Below are 13,524 nucleotides of genomic sequence, written 5' to 3' on the forward strand. Positions count from 1 at the left end.
GATACACAGTCCTACCAATGATGTCACACTATTCCAGTGATCTACAGGTGATGGGGCAGCAAAGACTGGACGTAAACAACGCAGGATTTAAAACATTTTCAGTTTTGCAAATGTTTTATGTGGATGAGACAAGTTTGTTGGACCGAAAGGATACATTCGATATGTTTTGGTGAGCAACACTGATGTAAACATAACTTGTTTTTGTTCACAAGACGACTTCACAGGGTAACTGTTGACTGCGACATCCAAATGTTTTTGGCTACAGCACTGATGTATTCTGTTTTTCCAGCCTCCTGTTGGCCCACTTCACTGGCACTGACACATCTTTGGTCTTCATGTTGAGAGACATCAACAGATCCCAAATTCAAATGTCACAACTCGAATCAACTCCAGATCTTTTTTTACACTTAGTCCACTAAAACTCAGGGATATCTGCAACATGCCTCATCTGATGTGACTGCACATACCCTTCAGTTAAAGCCCTCAGTCAGGACTTTCATTTCAGTCATTGTTTCATTTTAAAATCCAACATGCTCGTGCACAAACAACAAAACATGTGCCAATGTCCTATAAACTATTGACTGCATTTTTCACTCCGATCATGAAGTCAATAAAAAATAATGATTCTCTTTCATCAGAGCCACTTACAATATAAATCATGTTGCACAATGAGCTGCAAATCGCACCGCTGAAACCGAAAGCTTACGTTTGTCCGCGCATTTGCAGTAACAAGTCTAACAATGATAATAACCAGTGCAAAGCTCCATACACACAGACATACACACTCACACTGGTTTCTGGCTGTGGAACTGCATTAAGTGGCATCTTTGTACCATAACACTCAACTAGCTCAGTACAAGCTCGTCTACTCAGCTAATTAAGGCTGGAGGAGCTCTGGACTTCTCTTGGCTGCTCAGTGTTTTCATTTTCTCACCACACACAGCTGTATAGATATATAGCATATACTGTGTTCAACATAATGACACCTGTGCTACCTTGGACGTGTGACAAAAACCTTTTCTCTCACCTCTAACGCTGATGTTGATCCTCCGCTTTTAACCCTAAAAATGATGTGACCTCTTTTAAAGTGACGTCACTTTTTTTGGTCAATTAGAGGACTGTCCTCATCTTAGAGCACTGGGCTTGTGTCCTAGTGTCCTCACAAGGATACAGGTGCACAAAAACATGCATCACATTCAAATTAGACAAAAACCTACCCAAACAGAGAATAAAACCATCACATGCGTGAATCTATATTGCTCTAATCAACAAGTCTGCGAGAGTTTTACTCCTACTGCGTGTCTAAACATGCTCACTGGCACATACACACCCACATGTGCCAGGCCACGTTCATACGTAATACCCAAAGTGCATGAATAAACCTACCCGGAGAACATGTTCAAGGAGAGCAGAGACAAAAAAAATTCCTCATACACATATTTCTGATTAATCTATGACAGTGGAGGAGATTGCGAGCGTGTTCGATGCAATATGCACAGATGTGGATGCAGACCTCCCCAAAGCCTGCCAGAACGACTAGCAGACTTTCAAGCTAACATGCAAAACAGAGGCAGCAACAGAGAGAGAGATGGAAGGAGAAGAACGACACAAACAGAGAGGTGAATTTACCTACCACACACGGGCAGAGGGAAGGGAGCTTAGTGCGGCCCTTCATGAGCGAGAGACAGAGGAAAAACAGCCTCCCAGACACCCGCAGTAGAGGAGGAGAGGGATGGGGAGAAAGAGAGAGAGAGATGGGAGGCTGGGGAAGGGTAAGGGGAAATAAAAAACAGGGAGGGGGAGAGAGGGAAGGGGAAGGGGGGGTGCCGTAGCAGACGAGGAGAGAGAGTTTTCCTGGAAGCCAGAGTTGTTGGTGTTGGATATATCTTGATGTTAAAGGCAAGGGTCTGAATAGAGAGGACTGGCAGCCTGCTCCAGCCGTGACTCATAAAATATGTTTGTCACTGCTGGTGAGTGAGGGAGGGGAGAGGAGACGTAGAGACAGAGAGTAAACCTCATGTATTATTTTATTTTCCTGCTCTTTTTATGGAACAGACACGACAGAAGGCTTCCATCTACGCTGCTTCTTTGCTCCCCCTTCGACACACTGTCACACACACACACACACACACATATGTATATGTTAGAAAACATACACATCAAGTAAAGGCTAAATATCGTGAGGATGATTTAAAACGAGGGCAATTTTGACACACATATCTCTGTTATGCAATCATTATATAATTACATATTTATCCCTTTGCAGCTAGTGTTTTAACCGTGGCCTATATGTTATTTCTAAGGTGCAAATTCATGCCATCCCCATTATGTCTGTGACTAACAAATTGTACCGCTCGCACCTGAAGACATTATAAATTATCAGCCTTGCTTATGGAGGTTGTTCCATAATCACCCTGTTGATGCGCAGATACCGAAATCTTCTATGCCTTCAAACACTGACACAATTAACTGGTCGATTAATTGACAGTAATTTAAATAAGCAATGAATCACCTATCACTTATGAAGCAAACATTCACCGGTTCCAGGTTCACAAATAGAAGTTATAGCTTATTTTCTCAGTTATGTATTTTAGATTGAATATCTTGGTCATTCTATCAATTAAACATTTGTTAGATATTATGTTCTGATGTTTTCATTTGGTGAAGCCCAAGTTATGATTTTAAGTTTGGCCTTGAATTTCAAGCAGATCTGTCCCTGCAGATAGCCAACTATCAGAGGACTGTCGTCAAGCCGCAGAAAATGGAAAAAATATTCAATCTGCTGTGCAGACTGTGCAAAGATGTTCCCCATTGGAAAAAAGAACCCTCTTTCTTTGAAGGGAGTGAGTGATTTTAGCTAGAGTTGTTGCCTTGTGTGTAAATGTGTAAATTGTTTAGAGTTCTCAGACAACACTGCTGGCTGCTACAGCTGTGTTTTGACAGGAATCTCTTGATATGATATGTATCGTGATACAGGGGTTGTATTTTAATATATATATATTATATAATGCAGTACTGTAAACTTTAATCTAATTTTAGGAGACACCACCACGTGCATAAAATCTGAGTTTATGTCTTTTAAAGTAAGGACGTTCCTCCAGCTCACTAGAAAAGAATGAATCAAATGACTAATAGATTACAATACCGCAGTCGGGGGGTTTATACCTGACAATATTTCCTATACCCCTACTGGCTACCACATGAATGTCATAGACTGTTTTTTCAGTAGTAGTGATTTGGTCTCTGCGTCACCCTAGCTGTTAATGCCTTGTAAAGTATAGTTTTATCAGTGTTGAACTGAGGCATTGTGCTACCTTTGTACTCTACATTGATCAAACATTCTCCAAAGGTTATCATAACTTAGTCATACTCTGTCTTTTTAAAGTTCACATTTCATATCATTTTCCCTGCTGCACCGTCTCACCAGTTCACATCAGCTTAACACAGTCATATCAATGAAAAGACTAAAGCAACAGGTGTTATGTAGGTAGTCACACGCTGAAATGGCAGAGAATATGATTCTGCAAAAACGTCAGTCTGCTAAACGCTGTTTAAGAATACACAATTTTATTCTTTATGTCTACTGATTGTGTTAGTATGTACATACATGTATTTTTTCATGGAATTGTATACTTAGTCTATCAATCAATTTCACATCCAAGGCTAAATATTATCTCAGCAAATGTAGGAACCAGTTTAGAAATTGTGCATCTACATTCTTTTTTACAACAAACATCTAATTGTCATTCAGGATCTTTTTTAAATCACCTCCGATGATCAGTGTTTATTAAACAGGCATTGTATAAGATCTCTATGAAGTAAATGACTCTTACAACCCAAATCCCTGTCTACAGTCAATGATTTGAGTCTAAGCATTTATTAGATAATGACTTTAGTTGTTCAATCAGCCGATATTAGGGAGGCGTGACCGTCCTGATTGACAGATCAGCTGATAAAGACGCGTCACAACCACCACCAAGTGACACTTCTGAGGAAGGCGTAAGTTTCTGCCGAAACATGTCAAGGTATGTAACATCTTAACATGTCTGAGATAAAAGAACAACTAAAGTCATTATCAGAAACTAAAGACATAATGAACATCATTGAACTATTTATTAGATGTTTTATAGTAACTCTTTAGCCAAAGGAGTTGAGTTGAATCACTCCTCTGTGGCGTGTGCTCCTGCAGCAAAACAAAAACGTTCCCAACAAGACTGCGAAAGTTGATTAGCTAATAAAATTTGGATGCCAAATACTACTGTCAATAAATGTGACAGAAGTCAATAAAGATTTCTGGTACAAATACGTCATGCCACATGAGCACAGAATATGTTATTTTATCAAAGATAAAATGCTAAAAAAAGAAAGTGATAGCAGCCACAACACAAACTCCAGGGTTCTGTGCACCTAGTAAGCCGAATTTTTAAAATTTTCTACAGTGGCCTGCTGGTACACTGGTTGTTACAGTTGTCCTCTTTCACCATAGTGAGCCGTGTTGTTAGCTTAGAGACACATCTATTACAATAATACCATTTCATTTATTCACACCGCTAATTTAATCAGTGTTGTCAGTATTTTGACACTAAATATAATTCTGCATCCACTCTGATTCATACAGTATTTTAATTGGCATCATAATGGATGTATTTGTGTGTAGCTCCGGCTCTTGCCCTCTCAGGCCCAGTTTCCCTCTGCTACATGGCTGTATTAAGGGTGAAACAGAGTTGAGCAAGGGAATAAACAGAGTAAATGCACCATGACCCCATTGGGCTGTTTTACAGTGGACTGCTGTCGGGTGATGGATGGGTTATGACACCTGCGGAGGTTAGGCCCAAAGCCCTCTGGACCTCAGCGACACACTGAGCTGCGGCTTCTGCATCAGCCTCACTGTCTGTGACTAAAGACAACTGGAGCACATCGTGACATTTCCATCTGGAATGAAGCCTGTACTGTTAGAACAGTGTCAAACGCTGCGTAACCCGCGGATCCAGCCACATAAGACCAAACATTAATTTTTCTATTCTCCGCATTCATGAGCATTCTCTGCCGCCGCCTACACAGAGGTCATCCTCCTACCTGCACACTGTGGGCTTCACATTATCAACACCCTTCAATGGCAGGGCTCTCTTCTTTCTCTCTTTCTCTCTCTCTCTCCCTCTATCTCTCCCTATCTCTCTTTTCCTCTCCTCTACTCTCCTCTCTCCCTCCCTTCCTCCTTTCATCTCTATTCTCTCCATGATGATACCCCTGCCATGTTGTCATGGCAACAATCGGGCCCTGATTGCTTGGTTGCTAGGCAACTGACATCACCTATAAGAGGAACATGAAGATACAAAAAGCCAGAGACAAACAAATCACACAAAAATATGTGCGCTTGTATATTACTGTGTCGAGTGTGAGTGTGTTGTGTGCCTGAACTCTGACAGTGTCATTAGCTCATGTCGTGTTTTTCATTCAAATGATCTTTTTTTTTTTTGTTCAGTGCCAAAGCCACAGATGTAGGCGTTTAGGTGTATCATTAGAGTTAGAAAGCATATAATTCAAATATGACTGGTACTCTGGGCAGTCTTGTGCTCTTTGCCAAACAGGAATCCATGACCTGAATTTCAGATGAGAACATTACAAAGGTCTGTGACAAGGGACTACTCATGAATAACTGATACAGGGTCCAGCAATTTCCTATTAATTATGAGGAAAAATGCAGGGCCTCTACCTCAGTGAATGCAGACCACGTATGTAAGGCTGCTGTTGCATATGAGCATCCAGCTGCTTGCGTGGACGCAAGCAGCTCATATTTGACAGCATCCCTGAGCTGGATTGTCATGGACTCCTTGGCTGTAGTTTAACAATGTGCCACAAGGTGTCATTGTGCGCTGTGTTGAAAAACATGATCACAGCACTGTAAGAAAACCTGATCCTATTTGCAAGGCTAATGCAAGAGCTATTCATATCGATGATATCAGCACTACCATCCTTGTCATTCTTGTTTTCGTCATTTTTTCTTCTACCTTTCTCTTTTCTGCACAGCTCAGTCCTACCCCACACATACACTACACATTTACAAACCCACCCTGATTACATAACATATGCTAGTTAGTTGACTTTTTAACTAAAACGCCTAGTGTAAACATACAGTTTCATTACAGAGGCCCTGGAGAGACGCTGACCCTCTTTGACCTTGGCTGTCGACCTTATGAGGCTCACAGGACCTCCTCTATTGAATCTCTAAATACACATCATTGTCGCTATGGATTTAGCTATTTCTCATTTACAGAATTACCATAACAATTTGTTCTTGTGTATAACAGTGTTAGAGCAGAGCGGCACGGTCGTCTCCCTGGTAGCAGGCTCATGTTTTGCCATTAGCCTCCTCAGTCAGTGTGAGACGACAAAGTCTCCAGCCCAAACAGCCAATGATGGATCTAATCTGTCACCTGTCATATGGACAATTTCAGGACGGACAGCGATGCTGACAGCCAAAACACTGAAATTAAGCAGAAGAGCCTGTAAGCAGAGGCTGCCGGTGGACAGCAAGTGGGCTGCTTTTTAAATATATATAATTACCAACATGAGAGATTTGAGGATGTATTTAGAGTGTGTTTTAACTGGAGAGGCTGTAGGCTCTTTGCTGTTTACAATGTACTCATATCACAACACATTACTTTAATGTTAAATCAATAAAATAATGAACAGTGAGTGGCACCAAAGATAAAGGGGTTAAAGCCCTGAACAATGAAAGAAATGTGCCTTTTTATTTCACAGATAGAAAGATCCATACAACCACTAAAAAGCAATAAAGATACTGAGGGGCCCTGTGGCCTGTGCCATACTGGTATGTCCATAAATAATATCTAAACATTCAAGGTGAGATTCAAAAGAAATGATTAAGCATTGCTCATCCTCTCACAGGATGAGACCGGAGAGCTGAGAGGGAAGCAAAAGACAGCACAGATTGCGTTGTGTACATCTGACAAAGAGAGGCTCTTAACAGCCTCCTTTCTGGCTGAGGCCCCTGGTGGGGGTGGTGGGCATTAGAAAGTATTTGAGAGACTAAAGGGTGAGCATTGCATTGGCAACATATTATCACACAAAGAGACTGATGAGCTCAAATTTGAAGTCAGCTCTGTGAGGCAAAGAAGGTGAAGCAAGGTGATTCATGTGCATACATGTCGAAATAAAAAGCCACTGTTCAGTGATTCAGTGTTCTGAGTCATGACCACTTTGACAGAAGTTGCAAATTATCCGTTGCCTAATTTCTGCCACACCATTCACAGTTGCAGCTGCTTGAATTCAGCACCTGCAGTAAGAATTAGCATCATACAGCAAGTCTCTGCCGCCTGTTTAATAGAACCTGACAAGTTTTCGAAGACGTGCACTTGCACCGATTCCTTAGCTCGAGCAAGGCTGCAGCTACAATTCACAGTGCAGAAGCCACTTGTGCTGGAGCAGGATGCTCTGCAGTTTGTGTGAGTTCTGTCTGATCATGTAGGTGTGTGGCTTACTTTCGGGAAAAGCGGTTGAATGTGTGGGTGAGTGGTGCAATATGTACTTAAAAGACGAAACAAAACCGTAGCTGACCACAGAAATCAGCAATATTACTTCATGGGCACAAAGGCAAGCTGTCATTTGAGCAGGAATGATGATGAAGGCATCAGGAGGGAGGAAAAAAAACATCTCTCTGACTGTATGGAATTACATCTCTGCTATTCCCTCGATTCTGCCGTGTTTTTTTTTTTTACCGGACAATAGAGAACCACGGCGCTGTGCAGTCATGGCATCAGACTTGCACCGGGGCTTTGCTCTCTGTGTGCCCTGGGAGCAACTTGGCAGGATCAGTGTCTCTGTGGCTGCATACAAAGGCCTCATGGAAGCTCGTGCCCTTGAGCGGAGATCATATGAGCTCTCCACTGGATCACTAATCCTAACCCACAGCACACTGTACACTGCATGTCACACACTCATACAGACACACATCACACGGTACGGTGAATGGACACTTGTTAAAGGGGACGAGCTGAATGAATGCTGAGGAGGAGCCGTTCGATTTGTGAGCAGAGGCTTTAGCTTAACTCCATTTTGGAGACTCTTAGAGGAAGATGCAGCAGCCATAAGCTCCTCATCCTATAGTTGCACACACACACATTCACAAGATATAAATATTCATATATATTGAACCATAAGAACAGCTAGAGCACAGTTTCAGCACAAAAATAATTACAAATGTGAGTACATTCCGGAGGAAAAGATGTCCATGTTAGAGCATGAAGGCATACATGATGCCAATAATATGCACACAGAGCTGCTGACTTTGACTACATCTTGTCAAATGTATAATTTACTTGAAGGAGCACTAACTAGGGAAGCTTCGAAAGTGCAGAAGAGGGGGCCGGGAGGTAAGCTAGAGAGTAGAGAGCAGGAAAGAGGAGAGTAAGCAGATGGGGGGAAAGGAGGTAAAATGAGATAAAGGAAAGAGGAGGCAGGAAGTGAGGGATTACAGAGGTGAAGGAGGCAGAGAGGACAAAAAATTGTGGAATTGGAAATGTGAGAGCAAAGAAGTGGAACGAGGGTGACAACAGGGGAAGGAGCGGTAATCAAAGGAGTGTAAAACAAGCAAAGCAGCAAGAGTTAGCAGAAACATACTGTGTGTCCTCCTTTCCACACTGGAGATACATAATTGATTCTTTATTGCAATCGTTTTCCATCAGACATCGTGATAGCTTTAAGAGAAGTTGCTTTTTAGAGCTTAAATCCCTTTTGCCGTGCGCACCATCTTTGTTCTCGCCTCTCAAACATCAAACCGTCCTTCTCTGACTCAGTGCCATACAGGGAGGGAGAGTCAAAGGTATTGTCAGGCTCGCAACCAAATATAAATCCTGTGACGTCTCCTCAAGCTGATATGCCCTAATATTCCACTCTTAATGTTATGTAACGACACTTCTGTATGATGCATTGCCATCATATGTTGCTATTTATTATTTATTTTTCTCTGAGATGTCAGTGTAGGAAGGAGCAGGAAATTATATAAGTCCAATTCGACACTCAGGAGACATAAAATATGAATATATCACTTGTACCTGGCAGGAACTGAAACTTTAAGTGTTTATGTCTCTTTTATACATTAGATGAAATTATAAGATGTTTCAAGACCGCACTGAAGTGGCTTCCACTCTACACCAGTGGTGATGACTTTACACGACCTCATCAGTATTTCTCTGAGTGGACTGAAGGACTGGTGTCATTACACCAACAGACAAAACATTATGTCAATAGGTGTAGATTTCAGAGGGGATGCAGGGTGCATGTCCCCCTCAGTATTTACACCATGTACATTATTCCCCCCCCATAAGACATTTACACCATAAAATCATGCAGAAAAGGCACAAATTGGTGCGTAAATATTCATCAGAATGCAGGAAATGAAGTGTTTTATGCCCACTGTTTTATACATGTCCCCTCCAACACTGATATAAAAAATGTGCCCTTGATTATGTCACACATAACATGTCTCCAAGGCTTTGGGAGATACAAGGCAATCTTGCTTCAAATTTTATCCAGGCCAAAGGTTGGAACAAGGGATGGGCAGTAGGGGTGTAAAAACAAGTTTCATCATAGCCGTTTTTACTGTCTATCGATTCTTTAGACAACGATACCATTTTGGATGATATAACAAAATCTGCAATTGTTATGAGACGATATCAATAAATATCCTTACTGTCTTTTCTTAGCTGCTTGCTGTTGTCTGTGTGGTGTAAGGCTGCTAGCACTGGTTACATTTTAGGAAAGGAGGTGTGCTTGTACGAAAATGGTGACATAGACATGCCATGGCAGTTTCAACTTAAAGACTTATGTTAAATATGAGGATATGTATTGATGTTTTGCATCGATAATATTGAATCATTGATCACTGAATAGATACAGATCAGTCCAAATCAATGTATCATTACACCCCTAGTGGGCAATATATAGATATCATCTCAATATCATGATACGAGACTAACTATTGTCTTATATTTTATGCATCGTATTATTGTAAGTGTTGTCTTTTCCTGGTTTTAAAGGCCGCATTACAGTGAAGTGTTGTAATTTTCTGCACTTACCAGACTGTTCTAGCTGTTCTGTTCTGTTATTTTTCTTCATCCACTCGGTCATTATATTCACAGTACTGATGATTATTTATCTCAAATCTCATTGTGTTAATCTTTTCTGAAAGCACCAACAGTCAACCCTGCAACATCGTCACTCTATTGATATCGAGGATTTGGTTTAAAACATTGTAATATTTGAGTTTCTCCATATCATCCAGCCGTAGTTGGAACTTATCAGGGGTAGACATGTGTAAAGATAATAACAGCATTTAAAAAAGGAAAATAAATACTTGTATAATTTTACTTTTTTTGCCTCAAGGACAAAAAATCCAATTCAAATATTAACGACTTCCTGCTTTAAGTGCTTATTATTTTTTCTCACAAATTTGCACAGTTTTTGCCTCTTTTTTCATCAGAAGAGGTCCATTTATTGCTGTTACACTGGAAATTCAAGGTTTAGGTGAATTCCCCAACAAAACAGCACAGTGGCTCACAGGGGATGCCATTTAAGTCTAGGGAGAAGCTTGTATTGCGTTATGTAGTATTGCTCGAGCTGCTATTCCTCCAACTTAAAGCAGCCCAGTGGTGCTTTAACTTGGTGTGCTGTGTGCGGTGTTATCAGATATTTGTCACTCACTGGCTTTACTGTGGCTTCACCCACACAGCGAAACTTAGTTGCACAGGCCTGCACGGGGAAGCAACATTGTTCACATAACCTGCTCTACAGTATGTGGGTGTCAGGGAACAGCTCACCCAGGGAGCTGCTCACCCATCATCTGCTACATGATGGCAAGCCACACTCCTCACCTGCAATGCAGCCAGCCTCCATTAAAGTTTAATAACACATTTAAAGGAATACACCAAGTTTTTTGGCAAAATCTGATCCATGATCAAATTGAATTTTGCACACCGGTAAGAGGAGTGAATCTCCAGTTCTCTTGTGGATATCCGGTTTATTCGCCTAGTATTGTTGGATACCAAAGGTTTAGCTGATTCTGTTTGGTTTAAAGTCACATGCAATGACATCACTTTGGGTTGATCAAAGACCTACTTTGCCAATCAGTCTGTATTCCTTCACTCACTTTTGTGCACCAACTTTCCCGTTTATAAACTGACCATCTGTCTCACAATATCTTGGCATTAGTCGTGTTTTCTTTGCCAGCTTTACAGTAAGTCTTTTCTCACTTTTATAGCGATGCAGGATTCTGGGACCGGTTTAGTGAAATATCCAATCAACTGTGGTCTTTCACTTATAATGGTTTTTTTTTTTTTTTTTTCTTCTCCTAGCTAACTCAGTGAGTCACACTCAAGGCGAATAAGATGCATGAGGGACTGATGTTCCAGGCTTACGGAGAGATACCTCGACATTTTCATCTTTTTTTCTTCTTCTCACAAAGCGTTTGTCACACCGCAATCGTGTTAGGTAACAAAAATAGGCTTGTAGCACCAACAGGCGCTTATCAGCTTGGAAGTTAGCCCATTAGAGGAAGATGTGAAAATTTGCTTTTATTTTTATCCGTATCACATTAACAGATTTAATGTTCTTTAATGTAAACCTCCACAGTGTAAAATGCTGTCTCCCTGCTCATCTGACTGCACCTACCTATCTATGTTTAACTGACCAATAATCTCTGTTGCCAAGGAAACTGAGAGGTTGATAAGCAAATGAATGTAATGTGCCTCAGTTAGGCACAAATTTATGTAATACATCTGAAAGGGGCCAGCTGCAATCACTTCTGCTCCACACACACTTAGTCCAAGTTACATTTTCAAATGATCCCCACCTTCGCACAGCTGTAAGAGTTGCTGTGTGTGTGTGTGTGTTTCCCACTTTTTGTCATCACTTCCTGCCAGAAACTGCATTCATGTGCAGCTGCTACAGTTTATTGTTCACCTGTTTCTGAACCCGTGTGCCCACCAGGATTTTTGAAGGTCTAAAGCAGATTGGAGCCGACTGAACAAACAGGGTCTAACCCCAGAGTGTGTCTGGAGTCAGACTACATTAAAAGCTATTTCATTTCTCATTTTATTATCCAATTCCATGACCAGGACTGCCTCCATGGAGCGGCGTGCTGTATGCTGACACTGAGCACATGTGTATGATATAACACATCGCTCATATCCTGTGTGTGAGAGGCAGATGTGTGCAGATGCACAGTGGGTAGCTTAAATGGTGTGCCTACGGTTGAGGTTAAGAGAAAGCAGCAGAATATATGAGCAGATTAGCATGCAGGATGCTCTCCCATGGTCTCTCCCTGACATATTCTGCAGCTCCGGCATGACACAAAGCCCCACACAAGCAACCCAAGAGCTGGTTCTCTCCCGCTTTTACTACATCCACGCAGGTCAGTCAGCCCCCTGTTTATACACTCACAAAGCATGACACAGAGTAGGAGATGCAGAGAGAGTGGGAGAGAGGGTCATCCAGAGAGGGAAATATCAAAGAGTGTTCTGGCTATACAACACTCGGGTAGCCCAGCTTACCCTGACGTTTTTCTGACATATTCAAATCTCAAAAAAAAGATCACAAAGACAGAAACATTTTTTACGTCTTACAGAAGAAGAATACTTTTGTAAATGACAGAGAGATGAGTGCTTCCTTCTTCTCTGTACAGTTGTGGCATCTCTCACTCTTTCTCACACACACATAGAGCTAAAGTAAGGAACAACAGATATGCTTACCTTTGTAGTCACAATGCAGAGGCAGTCCATGGTACTTAGAACAAAATATTGGGGTGTATCTCAACCCCCCCAACCCCCCACGACAGAGGGCTGAGACCCCACACCCCTCTCCCCAGCCTGCCCCACTCCTGCGCTCTCACTCTCGTCCTGCCTTTCCCCCCTTTTCTCTCCTTCCGTGAATCTGTTCTTTGACTAACTGAACCAGCGAGGGAAAGAGAGGATGGAGGGAGGGGGAAACATGAAAAGGGAGGGGGAGGGCCACAGGGAAATAGCGAGAGAGTGAGCAAAGAAAGAGAGAGGAGAGGAGAGGAGAGAGGGTGGTCTCAGAATTTTAGTATGAGAGAGAGAGAGAAAGAGAGGAGAAGAGGGAAGGTGAGGGTATATCCGCTTTCTTTTTTCCGAGGCGAGAGAGAAGCGGTGGAAAAGAAAAAGAAAAAGAAAAGATGGGGTGAATATGAAAAGAGATGGAGGAAGGGTAGGATGGAGATGGAAAGCAGAGGTGGCGGGGATTAAAAAAAATGGGGGGGAGGGAGGTTCACACTGTGGAAAGAAAGGGAAAAAGAGAAACAGAGAATAAGACAGCGAAACAGCAGAGGATGGAGAGGAAGAACTGAGGGAGGGGACAGTGAAGGAGAGAGAAAAGGAGAGGGAGAGTGGGTGAGTGCGTGCGCGTATGTGTGTGTGTGTGTGTGTGAAGACAGAAGGAATTAGACCGAAAGAAAATGTGTTGAGGAGGAGAGTGTGAATTACATATGCA

The 13,524-nt window shown here is 41.9% G+C and overlaps 1 protein-coding gene across 2 annotated transcripts in view; it reads right to left on the minus strand.

Annotated features, from left to right (window-relative positions):
- dlg4a (discs, large homolog 4a (Drosophila)) overlaps positions 1 to 12,965 on the minus strand; it is an 87,877-nt gene extending 74,912 nt beyond the window's left edge. Inside the window, exon 1 of one of the 2 annotated variants that reach the window (XM_033642404.2) lies at positions 12,768 to 12,965. In XM_033642404.2, the coding sequence (XP_033498295.1) occupies positions 12,768 to 12,797 (30 nt within the window). In that variant the 5' untranslated portion in view covers positions 12,798 to 12,965. Of the gene's footprint in view, positions 1 to 1,633; positions 1,942 to 12,767 lie in introns of those variants that run through there. The other variant, XM_033642395.2, reaches the window with a different exon arrangement.
- Between the last annotated feature and the right edge of the window lie 559 nt (positions 12,966 to 13,524).

Source organism: Epinephelus lanceolatus, chromosome 11 (genome assembly GCF_041903045.1).
Source record: "Epinephelus lanceolatus isolate andai-2023 chromosome 11, ASM4190304v1, whole genome shotgun sequence".
NCBI lineage: Eukaryota > Metazoa > Chordata > Actinopteri > Perciformes > Serranidae > Epinephelus > Epinephelus lanceolatus.